This window comes from Acomys minous (genome assembly GCF_964271855.1).
Source record: "Acomys minous genome assembly, chromosome: 7".
Classification (NCBI taxonomy): Eukaryota; Metazoa; Chordata; class Mammalia; order Rodentia; family Muridae; genus Acomys; species Acomys minous.
The window spans coordinates 107,389,258-107,408,571 of record NC_140488.1 but is presented as its reverse complement, the minus strand read 5'-3'; the positions used below and the strand labels follow the sequence as shown (position 1 = coordinate 107,408,571).

General features: G+C 40.2%; 1 protein-coding gene across 5 annotated transcripts in view; it reads left to right on the top strand.

Moving 5' to 3' along the window:
- CLCN5 (chloride voltage-gated channel 5) overlaps positions 1-19,314 on the top strand; it is a 163,924-nt gene that overhangs the window by 94,660 nt on the left and 49,950 nt on the right. For all 5 annotated transcript variants that reach the window (XM_084790028.1, XM_084790026.1, XM_084790027.1 and 2 more), the window contains one exon: positions 4,279-4,425. In XM_084790028.1, the coding sequence (XP_084646154.1) occupies positions 4,279-4,425 (147 nt within the window). The remainder of the gene's footprint in view (positions 1-4,278; positions 4,426-19,314) is intronic.

Genomic DNA, 19,314 nt, shown 5'->3' with positions numbered 1-19,314 from the left:
ATCAAGCTCTTTATATGAAATATAAAATACAGTACTTGCATACAACCTATATATATATATATATCTTTCTTAATCTACTTCCAATCTTTTCTAGATTCTTTGTGATACTTAAATAAAATATAAATGTTATGAAGTTATTTGTTACACTATATTGTTTAAGTAATAATTATAAGAAGTAAAATTATGTCATTTCATCACCATAGAAACTATGTTTTAAAGACATTTTTGTTCTATAGTTGGTTGAAGTGGCAGATATACACTTTGAGATACAGAGAGCCAACCTGATGTGGCCCATTTGAGGTATAACAAATTTGTGGGCATAACAGTGGGCACATGTCAGTTCTGCTACAAAAATATCAACCAGGTAACATTCTCAACATGTTACCTCTCCTTAGATTTTCATTGCCTGACAAGTTCTATCTGTAACCTCAGAATTACATGGGAAAATAAACAAGCAATCCCTCCTCTTAAGGTTATTCCTGGCATGCCCCTAATTCGGGCTTTTAGCCATCTACAGGCTTAATTGATTCCAGATATACCATTCTTGGGACTGAAACATCATGATGAAGCCACGAGGTATTATGGAAAGATCCTTGGCTTGGAGTTCTACTGCACATGAGCTCAGATATCAACTTTAAAAATATTATTGATTGTGTGTGGGGATGACCACTTTGTATTGGATGACCAATAGACTCAGCAGGGTTGTGTTTATATATTTGTAGATCTAAGCCTATATGTAACAATAATAAGACAAAAAAGAAACCAGTTAGAGAGAGAGAGAGTGAGGTAGGCTTGGGGGGGTTGGAATGAGGAAAGAGAAGGGGGAGATGATGTAATTGTATTTTGATTAAAATATGTTAAAAGGCATGAGAAATATCTATCTATCTATCTATCTATCTATCTATCTATCTATCTATCTATCTGTGCTGAGGCTTGAACCTTGAACCTCTCTGCTGGCATTCAAGGGCTATACTACTGACATATTCTCCTTCTAATACTTTTTCTTTTGACACGTATCTCTCTTAAGTTTTCCAGTTGTACCTACAGGCTTTGCGTTTGCAATCCTGCTATCCTGGGGTAGCTAGGATTATAGGCTTCAACCATCTGGCTCAACTCAAGTGTCAACTTTGAAGGGTTTTGTTTATTCATTCTGATGGTTTTTTTTTTTATTCTTTTGAACATCTTTATATCTTCAAGCTAACTGTAAATGCTGTGCCAAAATGAATTATCCACAGGCGAGTTCCACATTCACGTTTACTGATGGTATTTATTTCCTTTGTTGAACTCCTACTCATTCATGTGTTTTGCGTGATTTACTAGCTGCTTCTTTCATTGGCTCCATCTTTCTGTGCATTCACTAAAGAAACACTTCTTAATACAAACACTGAGCCAAATGGCTGCTTCAGGAACTGTTTAATATTAGGTAGCGCAGTGTAGCTGGATTGTTCCATGTCAGTGGGTTACAGGAAAGAGTTTGTACGGTCCCTGTGGGGAAAATGAGAGGTTTCCCAGCTACTCCTTTGCTGAGTCTTCTGTGTTATTATTTTGTTCTAATGCATTCTCAGCACAATAGGTACACACATCTGAAACCGAATACAGGATGCATTGCAAAGCCAAACATAAATTATTTTTGGACTTCTCATACTTTCTTTCCATGATTTGTGTGGTTAATAGAGTTGCTGGAACTGGGTATTTTAAATCACATTCTGAATGAAATACTAACCACAGGGAAAGAAAGAAGGAAAGGATTCTGTTACCATACAAATTCTTTTGTTTTCTTTCAGAGCTACCCACCATATGTGCCTCCCATGCATTATCTATCTATCTGTCTGTCTATCTATCTATCTATCCATCCATCTATCTTGCTTTCTTCTCCCTCTCTCCCTCCCTCCTTCCTTCTTTTTTGGGGGGCTGATTATCGTGTATCTCACACTGGTTTTGAACTCCAGATCCTCCATGCTGGAATTACTTTCTTTCCTGGCTTCATTTAATACATTTAAATTGGAAGAGAAATTGAAATATACTTCTTTGTTAGTCCACTTTCTTTTTCTCATTAACTAAAACAGAGTTCGTTTCTTTTTTCTTTTCTTTTCCTTTCCTTTTTCTTTTTCTTTTTTCTTTTCTTTTCTTTTTTTTTTTTTTTTTTGAGACAGGGTTTCTCTGTGCAGCCTTGACTGTCCTGGACTCACTTTGTAGACCAGGCTGGGCTCGAACTCACAGCGATCCACCTGCCTCTGCCTCCCGAGTGCTGGGATTAAAAGCATGCGCCACCACGCCTGGCCCAGAGTTCATTTCTAATGGGGAGTTTTTGTAGGTTTGTTGAAAATACCAAATTCTAGAATCAGATAGCCATTAATTATAAATATTGACGACACTTTTATTTAAAAGGAACATTGGTGTCGGGGTGAGATGAGGGCAAAGATCATGCTTTATTGGGATTTTATGATTTATGTGTAGTTTAATATTTATTTATTTATTTATTTATTTATTTATTTATTTATTTATTATTTTTTGGGTTTTTCGAGACAGGGTCTCTCTGTGTAGCCCTGGCTGTCCTGGACTCACTTTGTAGACCAGGCTGGCCTCGAACTCACAGCGATCCGCCTGCCTCTGCCTCCCGAGTGCTGGGATTAAAGGCGTGCGCCACCACGCCCAGCTTAATATTTATTTTTACTCCTGTTCTTTTCTTCCATTCTTGTTGAGTTTGAAGTGGCAACAAAGGTATCAGGTGACATTCTTAGGAAGCTAGGAATGGGATTTGAGAAAGAGATGAATCAGGTCTATATCTACAGACATAATATCCTCTGTCAAAAATGCTTGAGAGGAATAGAGCATGATGCATATATTCTCATTACATGTGAGATGGAGGAAGGATAATTACAGGTTCCTTGGCTATAGAGTGAGAACTTTGTCTCAAAAATAACACAAAAACAGAAGTGCTTGGGACCAGAAGTTTCAGATTTTGAAATATTTGTGTATGTAATAAGATACCATTGAGATAAGACTCAAGTCTAAATATGACACTAAGTTGCATTTATATATAGCTTTTATGTAGTTCAGAGACCATTTTATATAATATTTTAATATACTTCGGTTTGACTACAACCTATCAGAGGAGACCAGATGTAAGATTTCCATTTCTGGTATCTCCTTGGAATTCAACATTTTTCAGATTTTGAAGCATTTCACATGGAAGATTTTTGGATCAGAAATAGTCAATGTACAGTAGGTTTCCTTAAAGGATGAACTAAGGTAAATGAGATTCAGGCTGGGAAGCATCTTTTATCTCAGTTTGATGGGAGCTGAGATCTGGTTTAAAGATGGGGGTTGTTTATTTTCTGTTTTGAAAGTTTCTTGTTTATGAAGTAAATGTGTGCGTGTAGGTGGCCTGGTTTAAGGAAGCAAGCCCAAGTGATGTGAGAAGGTAGGTAGCCTGGGGTGTTGGAGTCTACACATATATGCAAGGAACAACAATTAGGGGGAAAAGGACATGAAATTGAAGGAAAGCAAGGTGGAGCCAGTATGAAATATTTCCTCCTAATTTTATTTTGAGAAATTTGAACATGAAAACAGTTTAGGGTGGGTCTTCCCACTTCAAATAATCAGATCAAGAAAATCCCTCAGAGAAATGGCTAGAGGCTTGCCTTTCAATTAATTCCAGGTCCAATCAAGTTGACAACCAAGACTAATAATGGCTAATGATGTGATGACAGAGAACGCAGAGTTTGTAAAAGGAAAAGTCATGATTTAAGCCATTACCCTTGATTGTAGCTGTGGTGTATATATATATAATTTATTATATATATTAGATTTTTGCATTTTATTTTATCTGCGTGAGTGCTTTGTTTGCATGTATGTATATGTACCACATCCATGCTTGGTGTATATGTACCACATCCATGCTTGGTTCCCACACAGGTGAAAAGAAGCCATTGGCCCCCATAAAACTAGAGTTATAGAATGGTTGTGAACTACTATGTGAATACTAGAAACCTGAGTCAGGTCCACTGTGAGCACAAGTGTTCTTAACTGAGCCTTCTGTCCAGCCCCAACAGTTATATATTGTATGCCCTTCTCTGCTGCTAATAAAATAAATAGTAGTAAGTGTGTGATGCATAGTGTGAGTGCTTAGAGGAATAAGAAGCTACGAAAGGGAAATAAGTTCTGAGGTTGGCAATTTTACCATGCAATTATGTGTACTTACCACAATGAAAAAGAAAAATTGGTCAGGGGCTAATTGTACGTTGCTATAAGGCCAATATTTTTCTTTCTACACAGGAGCCATGGACAACAGAGGCTTTCAGCAGGGGAGTTTTAGTAGCTTCCAGAGCAGCTCCAGTGATGAAGACTTGATGGACATCCCAGGGACTGCTATGGATTTCTCCATGAGAGATGATGTGCCTCCTTTAGATCGAGAAATAGAAGGTATCGTTATTGCTCGTTTCAAGAGCAGTTTTAATTTTTAGACAGCGGGTACACGGTTTTGTAACTTTTAATACATTCTAGTACCTGATGCCACTGATGGGATATAGAATTGTCTTGACCCATAGGAAAATTCTTTCTCGATATGCCTTTGCCCTTATACATCTGTCCTCCCTAGTCCTTGATACCGCTGATCTTTCCTCTGCCCCTAGTAGGTTTTTTCCTTTAAGGATATTATATTAATGAAATTATATCATTTTACTGTTGTGCTTGGGGGTGTGGGGAAGGTGGGGTGTGCATGGGCCATGCTGTATGTGTAGAACACAGAGGCTAACCTAAGGGATCAGTTCTTTTCTTACACCATGTAGGTTCTATGGGTAGGACTAAGGCTGCCAAAGTTAGCAACAAGCCCTTACCCACCTTACTAGCCCTCCGTCCTGTGTCCTCTGTAGAGAGTGAATTCTTTTACCCAGCTCAGTGTCTTGGAGCTTTGTCATTTTCTTGCTACAGGAGTGGAAGCGTTGGGTCACATGGTAAATGTGTATTTGATTTAGAAAGAAAATACCAAAACATTGTTCTCTGTACTTATAAAATTTTGCATCTTAATTAGCTCTATATGAGTGTTCTTCAACTTTGGCAGATCTTGTTATTATCAGTAATTTGTATTTTAGTTTTCTTAGCAAGCATATGCCATTATCTCATGGTTTCAGTTTTATTAACTCAATGGCTAATTAATATGATATTAAATAGCATATCATATGCTTATTTGTCAGGAGAGTATATCCTCTTTGATGAAGTAGTCACTCAAATTTTATATTTTTATAATCTATACTTTTTATAATTGTATTTTTCATTAACAGGAAATCATCTACTTACATTATCATTTCTATAACTGTGTACAAGGCCGTGGTATGGCTGTGCTTCACTGTCACAACCAAGCTTCTGTTGATACACATTTTAGTTATTCCCTGCCTCTGTTTTTACATATAACACTACAGTGAACAACCATATAGTGTGTGTGTGTGTGTGTGTGTGTGTGTGTGTGTGTGTGTGTGTGTGTCTGTGTTTGTGTGTCTTAGTTACTTATCTGTAGCTGTGACAAAACACTATAGTCAATACAACTTACAAATTTTTTTAAATTGGCTTAAGGTTTCAGAAAGCTGGAGTCCATGATGGTGGAGCAAAGGCATGGTGGTAGCAACAGCTGAGGTCTCTCATCTTAATCTACAAGTAGGAGGCAGAGAAAGAGAAAGAGAAAGAGAAAGACAGAGACAGGGAAAAGAGGGGCAGACTGAGACAGAGGGAGTGAGAGACAGACTGACAAAGCCATACAGAGAGAGACAGAGACAGGCAGACTGGGAGTGTTTTTGAAACCTTGAAGCCCGCCCCCTGTGACACACCTTCTCCAACAAGGCCATACCACTTCCTAATCCTTTCCAATCAGCTCCACAAATTGGGGCCCAAATAGTCAAAACTATGAATCTTTGGGGGCCATTCTTATTCAAACCACCACAGTGTGTGTGTGTATATGTGTATCTTTTAAGCATATACGAGAATATTTTTATAGCATAAATGTATGAGTGTTAATTTCTTTCACCACCTTGGCGAAATAATTTCCATTATTACCTTATTTTGCTTTTATTTTTTTGAGACAGGGTTTCACTGTGATGCTCTGCTTGACCTGGAACTCTATGTAGACCAAGTTGGCCTTGAACTCACAGAGATCTGCTTTCTGAGTCCTAGAATTAAAGGTGTACACCACCACGTCTGGCATCTATTGTTTCAAATTTCAGTTTTTAATTAGTGAATTTAAACATAGTTTTCTGTTTCTGAGAAAGTTTAACTTCTTTTCCTTAACATTTTCTGTTCATATGATGTTCTTGTTTGAGCCCTTTGAGTATCACTAATTTTCTGTCTGATATTTTAAAATAAATTTTCCTTTTCTGCCTTCTTTTCTTTTCCCTTTCTCTCCTTCCTTCCTTGCCTCCCTCCCCCTCCCTTCCTTCTTATTGTTTGAGACAGAACCTCACTCTTTAGCCCAGAGAGGCCTGGAACTTACTATGTATCCCAGGCTAACATCTAACTAGTGGCAATCATTTTGCCTCAGCCTCCCCAGTGTTTCTTTTAGTAGTGAACCACCACGTCCAGCTGGTTTGTCTTTTCAAACTTTTTGATTTATGGTGTAGCTAAGAAGGACCTTGAATTAGTGACCTTTGTGCTTTCCTATCTGGAGTTCTAGGAGGCTATGGGTGTGTGCCATCATGCCCACCTGAACTTTTTTTTTTTAATCTGCAAGAATTTTTTTTATTAGTATTTTCTGTTGAAGTCTGTGTTTCTTGTACTAAGAAGGAGCCAGGCCCTAGGAGTATGATGCTAACTAACCCTTGACAACATAATGAGGCCCTATTTTAAAAGAAACTCGGTAGGTATCATTATTATATGATAATTATTATACTATAATCCTATAAGTGCTATGGCTCTTAGGAGAATTATTTCATGTCCATGTGTCTGTGTAAAGAATCAGATTTCACTGGGCGGTGGTGGCACATGCCTTTAATCTCAGCATTCGGGACACAGAGGCAGGTGGATCGCTGTGAGTTTGAGGCCAGCCTCGTCTACAAAGCGAGTCCAGGACAGCCAAGACTACACAGAGAGAAAGCCTGTCTCAAAAAAAAAATCAGAATTCTCAGTAAAGTATATTTGAGACTTGAACAAATGTCTACTTAGCCCAGATAGGGAGCCCATGATAGATACCACCAAAGTCTAACTCGATGAACCCATGAGTTTCATTGGTTTATGGAGATATGGGTGAGGGGTGACTTACAGGAGAAGACATGGCTCAGTGACAATTGTGTCACTAAAGCCCACCCCAGCATGGGTCATGGCCTATGAAAGCTGGAACTCAGTGCATGACATACAGGCAGCTCAACAGATTGGGAGTGGCCTTTTCAGGTACTCAGTTGGTCTGAGCTTTCAGGTTGCTTGGCTGGACCTCACCTCTTCGAGGATGCTTGACTGCTTTCTGCCTTTTCTGGGTGGTTTGACTGCCCTTTGTTTCTTCCAAGTGACTTGGCTGGTCTCTGCCTTATCTAGATGGGTTGTTTGTTTTCTGCTGCTTCTGCCAAGGCAGTTTGGCTGGTCTGATCCTCTACTAGGCAGATACCAGCTTGTCTTACACCTTATATGTGCTTGGGGAGGGAGAGACATAGTACAGCTGGTCAGTTTTGGAGACATCCTTTAAGCTCTTGAGTTGTTTACTTCCTGAGTTTAAGGAGCTTTCCTGCATGATGGACTGTTTCTCTTCCCCCCTGTAGCCAACATTTATTACTTTGTGGGTTCTTTTCCTCCCTCCTCCACTCTTTTTCCATCATTTCAACCCCCTAACTCTAGATAAGAGAGAAAGTAAGATAGAGAGGAAAGGGGTCAGCACTATTGTTAGATGATTTCCTGCTGATTTCTGGTGCTGAGCACCTTGGGGCAACTTTGATCTTTGCTGGCAGGATATCCAATCTCCTCCTCCTCCTCCTCCTCCTCCTCCTCCTCCTCCTCCTCCTCCTCCTCTTCCTGTTTCTTCTTTGCACATGACTACTTAACAAACCGCAACCAATGACCCACCACATCTCAGGATCCTAGCATTATATACTCCAGAATTCCAAATGTCACACATTCGCAGAAACTATCTGCAGCTGGCAAAACCACACACCCCTGCCAGAGCATTAGGCAAATCCTTGTCAGCTGCAGTGAAGCAGCCTCATATCCCCACACTTGGGAGTGAAACGAAAACATATTTTTATAATATTGCTGTGTTCTTATTTTAAAGAAACCAAAATTCCAAGATTCTCACTACACTTCCTGTGAGTCACAACCCCCTTGGAGGTTGAACCACTCTTTCACAGGGGTCGCATATCAGATATTTACACTATGATTCATAGCAGTAGCAAAATGACAGTTATGAAGTAGCAACAAAATCATGTGATGGTTGGGGGTCACCACAACATGAGGAGCTGTATTAAAGGGTCACAGCATCAGGAAGGTTGAGAACCACTGCCTTAGAGCATCCTGGTGTTTCACCTCCTCATAAACATCCTATGTCTTAACAAGCTTCCCTTCAAACTGGAAGGCTTTGATTTTGGAGAAAACTGCCACATAGCAGCGGGGCCATGAAGGATTATTTAGTAGGAAGAAGAAAATGACAAACAGAAAGCAGACTTTTGTAGAGGTGTTAGCAACCATACTCTATAGTCTTGAATGTTGTGGTGGTTAGCTTTTATTGCCAACGTAACATAATCTAGAGCCACCAGGGAAGGGAGGACCTCAGTTGAAGACTTACCTGATCAGATGGCCTGTGACCGTATCTGTGAGGAATTCTCTTGATTAATGATTGATGTGAGAGAGCCTAGCCCACTGTAGGTGGCATTATTTCCATATAAGACAGCTAGCTTGAGGGAGACATAGAGAGACCAGAAGAGGGTGTTAGATCTCCTGGAACTGGAATTATGTATGGCTGTGAGCCTCCATGTGGGTGCTGGGACTTGAAACTGGGTCTTCTGCAAGAACAGGGTGTCTTAATCACTGATCCATCTCCCCAGACATGGGTAGAGTTTTGTTTTTTTTGTTTTTTAAAGATGTTTTGTTTTGTTTTATTGTGTTGAAAAAGAGTCTCATATAGTCAGCCAGGCATGACGTTGCACGTCTTTAATCCCAGCACTCAAGACAGAGAGGCAGGCAGATCTCAGAGTTCAAATTTAGCCTGGTCTACAGAGCAAGTTCCAGGACAGTCAGGCTTACACAGAGAAGCCCTGTCTCAGAAAAAGAATCTCATATAGTTAAGGCTGGCCTTGAGCTCACTATGTAGCTGAGGTATGTGCCAAGATGCCTGGCATTTTACAGATATTTTCAATCTTTATTTCATTAATAGAATCTATAGCTATAAGAATGTGTGGATGTAGAAATCTCATAGAATACCTATTACATAGTGAATTATCTATTATGATACATACTGGAGTGGATGGAAATTAACCAAATTATCGAAGATAAGTGGAGAATGACAGTTTATCTATTTGTGTGTAGTATTGAGGATTGAACTTAGGGCCTCATGCATGCTGAACAAGCATGTTATCACCAGGCCAAAATGCCCAGTTCCCTTTTCCCTTTTTATAGTAATATATACCTGTCGTCCTATCACTCTGGAGGCTATAGATCAGGAAGATCAAGAGTTCAAGGTCAGGCTTGGAATTACACTTTAGTTAGTCAGATGGGCATGAGGGTACATATAACTGTCATCCCAGCACTCAGGAAGTTGAGCCAAGAGGATCACTAGTTCAATGTCAGAGAGCAAGCTATATAGGAAGACCCTATTTCAAATGCCAACAAAAGCAAAACAAACACAAAATAAAATCCACCAAGGCTAGAGGAGTGACATAGTGATTACAAGTACTTGCTGTTCTGCAGAGGATCTGGTTTCAGTTTTCAGCACCAACCTGGCAGCTTACAACTATCTGTAACTCCATTTTCACAGAATCTGATGCCCTCTTCTGGCCTCTGTTGGCACCAGTCCTACATACAGCTAAAGACCCACACACATTAAAAAATAATGCACTGCCAGGTGTGGTGGCACATGCCAATAGTCCCAGCACTAGAGAAGGTAGAGGCAGGCGGATCGCTGTGAGTTCGAGGCTAACCTGATCTACAAAGAGAGTCCAGGACAGCCAAGGTGACACAGAAACCCTATCTTGAAAAAAAAATACACCCAACACTTTTTTTTTTAAAGAATGACATGGAAGGACTCTGAAGACATGACAAAGTTGGAAAGAACATAGGAGTATGAAAATAGTTTTCATGTGTGGGGGATACATGTCTGTAATCCTAGCACTTGAGAGGCAGAGGCAGGAGGATTGCCAGAAATTTAAGACTAGCTTAGTGTACATAGTAAGTTCTAGGTCCACTAAGATCCACTAATGAGATCTTGTCTAAAATAGCCGATCTCCCCTCCTCCCAAAAGGGAAGAAAGTGAAGAGAAAGCTAATAAAACCATGGGTTCAAAAGGATACCAACAGGCAGGATGTGTCACTCAGCGCTGGTTATCCTACCACTTTGGAGGCTGAGGCGGGAGGATGGAGTGTTCAGGACCAACCTGGGCTGCAGAGTCAGTTCAAGCTACATAAGAAGATCTTGTCTCAAAAATCAAGATGAAAGCAAAAGCGAGAATGACAAGAAATTTGAGTAGGAATGGTACCTTAAAAGATAGCCTATGAATTTAAAGTTCATAAAAGAGAGGTATTTGTGCCTCTATATTTTGTGGGGTTTTGTTGTTGTTGTTTTCAAGACAGGGTTTCTCTGTGTGGCCTTGACTATCCTGGACTTGCTTTGTAGACCAGGCTGGACTGGAATGCACAGTGATCCTCCTGCCTCTGCTGCCCTGAGTGTGCCACTGCACCCAGCTTTTGTGTTTTTTCTTATTAGCACACTTCTAAAAAGGAAAGTATATTTGTATGTCACTTGTATGCACATGCATCTTTTTTAATGTATTTATTATTATGTATACAGTGGTCTGCCTGCATACAGACCTACAGGCCAGAAGACGGCATCAGATCACATTATAGATGGTTGTGAGTCACCATGTGATTGCTGGGAATTGAACTCAGGACCTGTGGAGGAGCGGACAGTGCTCTCAACCGCTGAGCCATCTCTCCAGCCCTGCACATGCATCTTAAAGCATGTACAGCATGTTAGTTATAGCAGTAACTGGCTTTACTAATGGGGCCTTTATATATGCCTTCCGGCCAAACCAAAAAATCACCTATCAATCATTGCTTCTAGTAAAAAATTGGTTGCTTATGGCATTTTCACCAAGTACCTTTGTGGGTTCATTTTGCTGGTAGTACATAATCAGGGTAAGTAATTGCTCATTGTTTCCATTTCATGGGCTAGAAAACAGAAGCCGGCTAAGATTTTTGGCATTGCCTGTGATAATGCAATGTGTTTTAAACTAAGCAGTCCTCTACTACTCTACAATAGTTTCTTAGAAGGTTTATTGCTTTCAGTTTATTAATATCTGTCCACAAAGTAAAGAGGCTTCTTTTTTTATTAATTTATTCATATTACATCTTGATTGTTAGCCCTTCTCCTGTTTCCTCCAATTCTTCCCTCCCTCCCACTTCCCCCCCTTCTCCCCTCCCCTATGTCTGTGATTGAGGGAGACCTCCTCCCCCTATATATGCTCTACCAAGACCTAGCCGACAAACACGATATTCTCCACTGTTGAGTGGAGAGTGAGATCTGACTCTCACACGAACTCTGGTGCCCCTTTTCTGACCACATCCCCTGGATGGGGAGGCCTGGTGGCACTCAGAGGAAGGATAGCAAGTTACCAAGAAGAGACTCGATATTCTAAGAGGCTTCTTTTTATGAGGCACATGCAAAACTGTGTCTATTCTGTAGTGATGCATTTCTCTTACTTTGTTTTTAAAGTTGTTGTGTCCCTATATAATGTCTTCACATAGGATTTCCTAGTAAAGAAACCATTAATAGAAGAAAAGACAAGTCACTGAAACATTGTGGTGAAATTATACATAAAATGCTATATTTTGTACTGGGCATGGTAGCGTGGACTAAAAAGTAAGTTCCATGGAACTTACAAGTTAGGAAGAGTGGTTCTTGTTTTGCAGATAGCTGTGTAGGAACTGATTTCTGAAGAATGACTAGATGCATGGCAAAACTAGATGCATCTGAGATAGTCTGTACATTAGGAAAAAAAAAAGAACCCTAACACTCAGGGAGAAGGAAGGGGGAAAAGTGAGTTTTAGGTACAGGAAAACATTCAGAGCTCTTCTCGTCATCCGTCTGTTCGCACTTGCCTGGGCAAGGGCGGCACTATGTTCATTTATTCTCTCATCCATCCGCCCATCAGTGTTTATGGAGTACCCATTCACAGAGAAGGTTAGCATTATATTGTCTCATAGTGCCACTGAATCCCAGAGTGTGAGTCTGTCTTTTTGAGGTCTAAGCCTCCCAGGGTAAGGTATGTGGGTGGATGGTGGCAGTCAAAAGAGCAGGGGGGCACAGCAGGTACAGAGCAGGGGAGCTAGCCAGAAGTCTAGATGGCGTAATGTTGTGTACACTTTGTGATCTGATCTTGGAGCCAAAGCACCAACAGACGACTTAAAAGCGGAGGAGTGATATGATCGGATTTGTGTTTGGGAAAATTGACAGTGCAGAGGGCAAATTGAGGGCAAATTTGGGGATGGCGAAATTTTTACTGCTTTAACATTCTGGGCAAAAGATCAGAAGGCTTGGTGAAGACAACAGGAAGCAAGAGGAAGGGATAGTGGGCTCTCGAGAAATTGCAAAAGGGAAATTAAAAAGCACAATGAGGTGCTGGGGGTGAGCTAGAAAAGAATCAGGGGTAACTTTAGAGGCTGGTTATGGAGAAGGCTGTGCTCTCCCATACCACCTACTGTGTCTCAGGGCCACTTCCTAATGTGTTGGAGCAGAAAATAACTGTAATAGTCAAATGTGATAGAATGAAAAGCATAACAGGGCTTGAAATCCACCAAGGAGACCGACACAGCAGTGCTGTTTGGTTCTTCCAAACTGTAAAGAATTCAGGGCAGAGAAGACAATAGTGGAGCCTAGGCTGGCCTAAGCTTCATGGGAAGACTGTCTGAAAAGCAGCCCTTAGTTGGGCTCCCCAAGCTATCTGCTATGAGCAATTGTACGGAACTCTGCTAAACACTTGGTCTGGGAAAACCGGAGGTTATTGGTGCTTTTGTGAGCTGAAAAGAAAAGGCCAGAGTCAAAAGTACCTTGGGGCCAAAAACCACATCAGCTTGAAATACTAAATCTTTTTCTTTCTTTCTTTCTTCCTTCCTTCCTTCCTTCCTTCCTTCCTTCCTTCCTTCCTTCCTCTCTCTCTCTCTCTCTCTCTCTCTCTCTTTCTTTCTTTTTTTCTTTGTTGTTTTTTGGTTTGGTAGTATTGATACAGGGTCTCACTTTGTGGCCCAGGCTGGGCTGGTACTTACTATGTGGTATAGGCTGCCCTCGAACCCAGTGCAGCCCTCTTGCCGTAACTTCCCAAGTCCTGGGTTATAGATATAACCTCCCAGGCCAGGCTTTATGATAGCTATGATGATATTGACAGGCTTAGACGCTCCCTGTACTTCATAAGGAAAATGGGCAGATTCCAGAATTCATATCCACTAGTGTTTCTTCCATTTCTTTATCAAAGTTTATTTAGTGTTTACCTCATATCTCATCCAGGTTATCACTTACACAAAGGCATCATGTCCCCTTAAGGCTCCGCTTAGTTGTGACACATCCTTGGATTTCTCCCATTTCCCATGACCCTAACAGTTTTGAGCAGTGGTCAGGTATTTTATAAAATGCCACCAAATGAAATTTATCTGATGTTTTCTCATGATTAAGCTGTGGGGCCATCAGCATGACATATTGTTGATGATAACTTTGGTCACCTGACTGATTTTCCTCAGGTTTCTGCATTTACAGTTACTGTTTTTCCTTCCTTTCCACTCTGCACTCCTCAGAAAGGAGTGAAAAGCCCTTACTTAAGGGCACAAGAATCATGCCCACCTTCTTGAGATTGTTATATTATACATGGGAGTTTTGTCTACTCTCACCCATTCATTTATATCTGTGTTTGCACTGTTTCTCCCATTCAGTTATATTTGTATTTGCACTGTTTTATACTTTGGGGTCTCACCTACTCCTACTTAATTTTGTTTCTTAAGTTGTTCCAGTTTTGTCATTGAGTCGACAGTGTTTCTTCTGTCACTGTGGGGTTGTCTTTAGTACCTCTTACTTTTTTATTTTTTTATTAATTTATTCATGTTACATCTCAATGGTTATCCCATCCCTTGTCTCCTCCCATTCTTCCCTCCCTCCCATTTTCCCCTTACTCTCCTCCCCTATGACAGTTCCTGAGGGGGACCTCCTCCCCCTTTATATGCTCATAGGGTATCAAGTCTCTTCTTGGTAACCTGCTGTCCTTCCTCTGAGTGCCACCAGGTCTCCCCCTCCAGGGGACATGGTCAAATGTGAGGCACCAGAGTATGTGAGAAAGTCATATCCCACTCTCCACTCTACTGTGGAGAATGTTCTGACCACTTGTATTTATTGTATATGAGTGCTTTATTTGCAGAAGAGGGCATCAGATAACATCATAGATGGTTGTGAGCCACCATGTGGTTTCTGGGAATTGAACTCAGGACCTCTGGAGGAGCAGGCAGTGCCCTTAACCACTGAGCCATCTCTCCAGCCCCCCTCTTACTTTTTGACACTAATCTGCTCTGTTATTATTTTGCTGCTCTAGTACCAAGGCAGGAAATACATCCTAGCTATCTGTCAAGGAGCCTGTTTTCCTTTCATTCTAGCCCTGAATTAGAAACAAAGACAGGGCATTAGCTATGCCCATTTCCACAAAGGCATTATTTTTTGAGACAGGGTGTGGAGAGGCTGGGGTTATAGGTATGTACCACTGTACCTAGCATTCTACCAAGGCCGACTGAATACATAATGTGTCTGCTGGCATAAAGTGTATATGTGTGTGTGTAATCACCTTTATCTAGTCTATATTTATTAAGCTGAACATGAGACCAAGCTGATTCTTGTCTCTACTTTTTAAAAATCTATTACCACACAGATATTTTAGCCTTCCACCTTTGCTTGCCTATAGTCTTTTACTCTGACAGTGAGAAGCCCACCTTGCATTATCTGTCATTCATTACTTAGCTCTCCTTTTCTAGTATAAACGTATAGTGGTTTCAGAATTATTAACAAGTACCCACCATGCGGAACAACCTTACAACCAACAGGATTTACACACCAATCCTTTTGTCTTTGGTCTTAGAGGTTCTATTCGTTTCTACACTCACTTAAGTCAGAACCATCCTCTCTTAATCCCCCTTAGTGATGCTATTTCACAAACTTGTGATGTAGATAGATTCTTTTGTTTCTTACTCCATCCCATCCTGGGATCCTCAAACATTTTAATAATTCTCAAAATGGCATACATGAAGCCACACACAGAATTCTTTGAGCTGAATTTCTGTGAGCTGGACAAATGCACATTGATATGTATTCATAATACGCTATCCTGAAGAACAGTTTCACACAAATTAGCCTCTTGTACTTTACCTATTCTACCCCTTACACTCTAAGCTTCTAGAATTTGTTGTTGTTGTTGTTGTTGTCATTGTTGTTGTCATTGTTGTTTTGCTGTCATGTAATTGGAATCACATGTACCATGTAACCTATCTTGACTGGCTTTTTTGACTTATGAAGTTGAGATTCACCAATGCTTCTGGGTGTACTGGTGTATGCCTGATATCCCAACACGCAAGAGGGTTAAGTCATGAGAATCAAGGCTAGCCTGGGCAACATAACAAGACCTGAGCCATGAGGGTGGGGCTCATTTTCAGAGGACACATTTCAGAGCTTAATGTTCCAAAGTCCCCTATCCTATATACTGTCTGGCTGTGGATCTATGTATTTGTTCCCATCTGTTGCAGGAGGAAGCTTCTCTGATGATGGCTGAGCAGGGCACTGATCTATAAGTATAAGCAGAATGTTATTAGGGGTCATTTTTTTTTTTTGCCAAATCTTATTTGTTTGTTTGACCAGTAGTATTTGGCTTTACTGTAGGTCCCTGGGCTATCTAGTCTCAGGTTGTTGGTTACCAAAGCAGCATCAATATGGCTTCTATCTTGTACAGTGGGCCTTAAGTTAAATAAGACTTTGGTTGATTACTCCCATGAGCTCTGTACCACCATTAATTGCCCTAGCATGTCTTGCAGACACTGCTCCATTGTAGATCAAAGATTTTGTGGTTGGGTTGATATTTGCATTTCTTTTTTTTTTTTTTATGGTGGGCAGACTACCTTCCTGTACCAAAGACACTGGGACATTGGGGCTCTAGGTAGGCACCAGTTCAACCTCTTCATATTCAATGGGTTGTGTAGGTGTTTTCTTCAGCAATGCGGCCTTGCTGTCAGCTTGTGGAAAGCAATCTATTGTCTTGGCAATAGCCTGGGTTGTTTGAGGATTCCCATGGGATCCTTTGGCCAATAACTCAATTAGATGTAACCCAGTCCCATTACTGGAAGCTTCATTTGGTGACAAGAGATGGCCAGTTAGCACTTTGTCTTCTCTATTATTTGGCAATTTCATTTAGATCATCTTCATATATGTGTGTGTTTTAGGAAGCTTCTACTATATTAGGTTTAACTACTACCCCTCAGCTGGCCCTTAATTTTAGCTATTTCTCCCCACATTCCCTTTCTAGTCTCCCTGCCCCACACCTATCTGAACCTCCCATTTCAGCCTCCCCATCCCTCCATAATTATTAATTGTATTTCTCTTTCCTAATGCTATTATTTATTTTCTCAAATAACCAACTCTCTGTTTCATTGATTCTTTGTGTTTTGTTTGTTTTATTGATTTCAGCCCTGAGTTTGACTATTTTATGCTGTTTACTCATTTTGGGAGTGATTTCTTCTTTTTATTCCAAAACTTTCAGCAGTGCTGTTAATTAGCTAATATGAGATCTCTCTAGTTTTGTTTGTTTGTTTTTTGTAGGCACTTAGTGCTATGAACTTGCCTCTTAGAACCATGTTCATTGTGTCCCATAAGTTTGAGTATGGTGTCTACTCATTTTTTACTCAATTCTAGAAAGTCTTTAATTTCTTTCTTCATTTCTGTCTTGACCCATTGTTCATTCAGTAGAGAGTTGATCAGTTTTCATGAGTTGTGTAAGCTTTCTATTGTTGGAATCCAGCTTTAATCCATGGTGGTGAGATAGGATACAGGGTGTCCTTTCCTTGTATCTACTGAGACTTGCTTTGTGTCTGAGCATGTGGTCAATTTTGGAGAAATTTTCAAAAGGTGCTGATGAGCAGGTATATTCTTTTGTGATTGGGTGAAATAGTCTGTAAACATGTTAGGTACATTTTGTTTATAACATCATTTAGCTCCAACAATTATCTGTTTAGGCTTTGTCTGGAAGCCTGTTACTGGCAAGAGTAGGGTATTAAAGTCTCCCACCCTCAGTATGTGAGGGCCAATATGTGATTTAAGATGTAGAAGTGTTTCTTTTATGAACTTGAGTGCCCCTGTATTTGTGGCATAGATGTTATGAGTTGCAATGTCCTCTTGGAGGATTTTTATTTTGTTAGGAATTAGTGCCCTTTGCTATGTTTTCTAATTCATTTTTCTTTGAATTCTATTTTGTCAGATATTAAAAATGGATACACCATCTTGCTTCTTGGGTTCTTTTGCTTAGAGTATCTTTTTCCCATTTTTTAACCCTAAGGTAGTGTGTATCCTTAATGTTATGGTGTGTTTCTAGTCTTTGTCTTTTTATTAGGGGAGCAGTGATTTTGAAAGATTTCAATGATTGATATTCAATTGTTGATATCCTTGTTATTTTGTTGTCTCTCTGTCTCTGTCTCTGTCTCCTGTCTCTGTCTCTCTGTCTGTCTCTCTGTGTCTCTGTCTCTGTCTCTGTCTCTGTCTCTGTCTGTCTGTCTGTCTCTCTCTCTCTCTCTGTCTCTGTGTGTGTGTGTGTCTGTTTCTATCTCTGTCTCTGTGTCTTTGTCTCTGTGTCTATCTGTCTTATATGTCTCTCTGTCTCTGTGTCTGTCTGTCTGTCTCTTTGTGTCTCTCTCCTCTTTTCTTGTCTGAGATTATTTATTCCGTGTGTTTTCTTAGATGCAGTTAACCCCTTTAGGTTGGAGTTTACTTTCTAAGAAGCACCTTCTGTTGTACTAGATTTGTAGACAGATATTGCTTAAATATGGTTTTATTATGGAATGCCTTGTTTTCTCCATATATTGTTAGCAAAAGCTTTGCTGAGTTTAGTGGTCTTGGCTGGCTGGCATCTGTGATCCTTAGTGCCTGTAACACATCTGTTCAAGCTCTTCTGGCTTTTAGAATCTCCATCAAGAAGTTGAGTGTATTTCTAATAGGTCTGCCTTTATATGTTACTTGATCTTTCCCCCTTGTAACTTTTAATATTCTTTTCTTTGTTCTGTACGTTCAGTGTTTGGATTATTATTGTTAAGGGGACTTCTTTTTTGGTCCAGTCTGTTTGGTGTTCTGTGTGCTTCTTGTACATTTATAGAGACATCTTCTGTTTTAGGTTATGGAAGTTTTCTTCTGTGATTTTGTTGAAAATGTTTTCTGGACTTTGACCTGGGTTTTCTTCCTATATCCCCATTATTCTTAGATTTGGTCTTCTCATAGTGTCCCAGATTTCTTGCATGTTTTGTGCTAGGAGTTTTTAGGTTTTACATTTTCTTTTCTTTTTTATTTTAAGATTTTATTTATTTATTTAATGTATATGAGTGCTCTGCCTGTGTGCATACTTGCAGGCCAGAAGAGGGCACCAGATCATATTATAGATGGTTATGAGCCACCATGTGGTTGTTGGGAATTGAACTCAGGACCTCTGGAAGAGCAGACAGTGCTCTTAACCTCTGAGCCTTCTCTATAGCCCTTATATTTTCTTTGACAGAGACATCCATTTCTTCTACTGTTTCTACAATGCCTCAGATTCTCTCTTTCGTCTCTTGTAGTCTATTGGTGAAGCTTGCCTCTGTGCTTCCTGTCAGAGTTTCTAAAACTTTCATTTCCAGATTTCATTAAGGTTGTTGTTGTTGATTCTATATTCACTTTCAGGTCTTGAGTGGTTTTATTCATTTCCTTCCACTGTTTTGTTGTTGTTTTGTTGGGGTGTGTGTGTGTGTGTGTGTGTGTGTGTGTGTGTGTGTGTGTGTGTTTTCCTGGATTTCTTATTTTGTTTGTTTCTTTTGTTTTGTTTTTGTTTTTTGAGACAGGGTCTCTCTCTGTGTAGCCTTGGCTGTTCTCTACTCTCTTTGT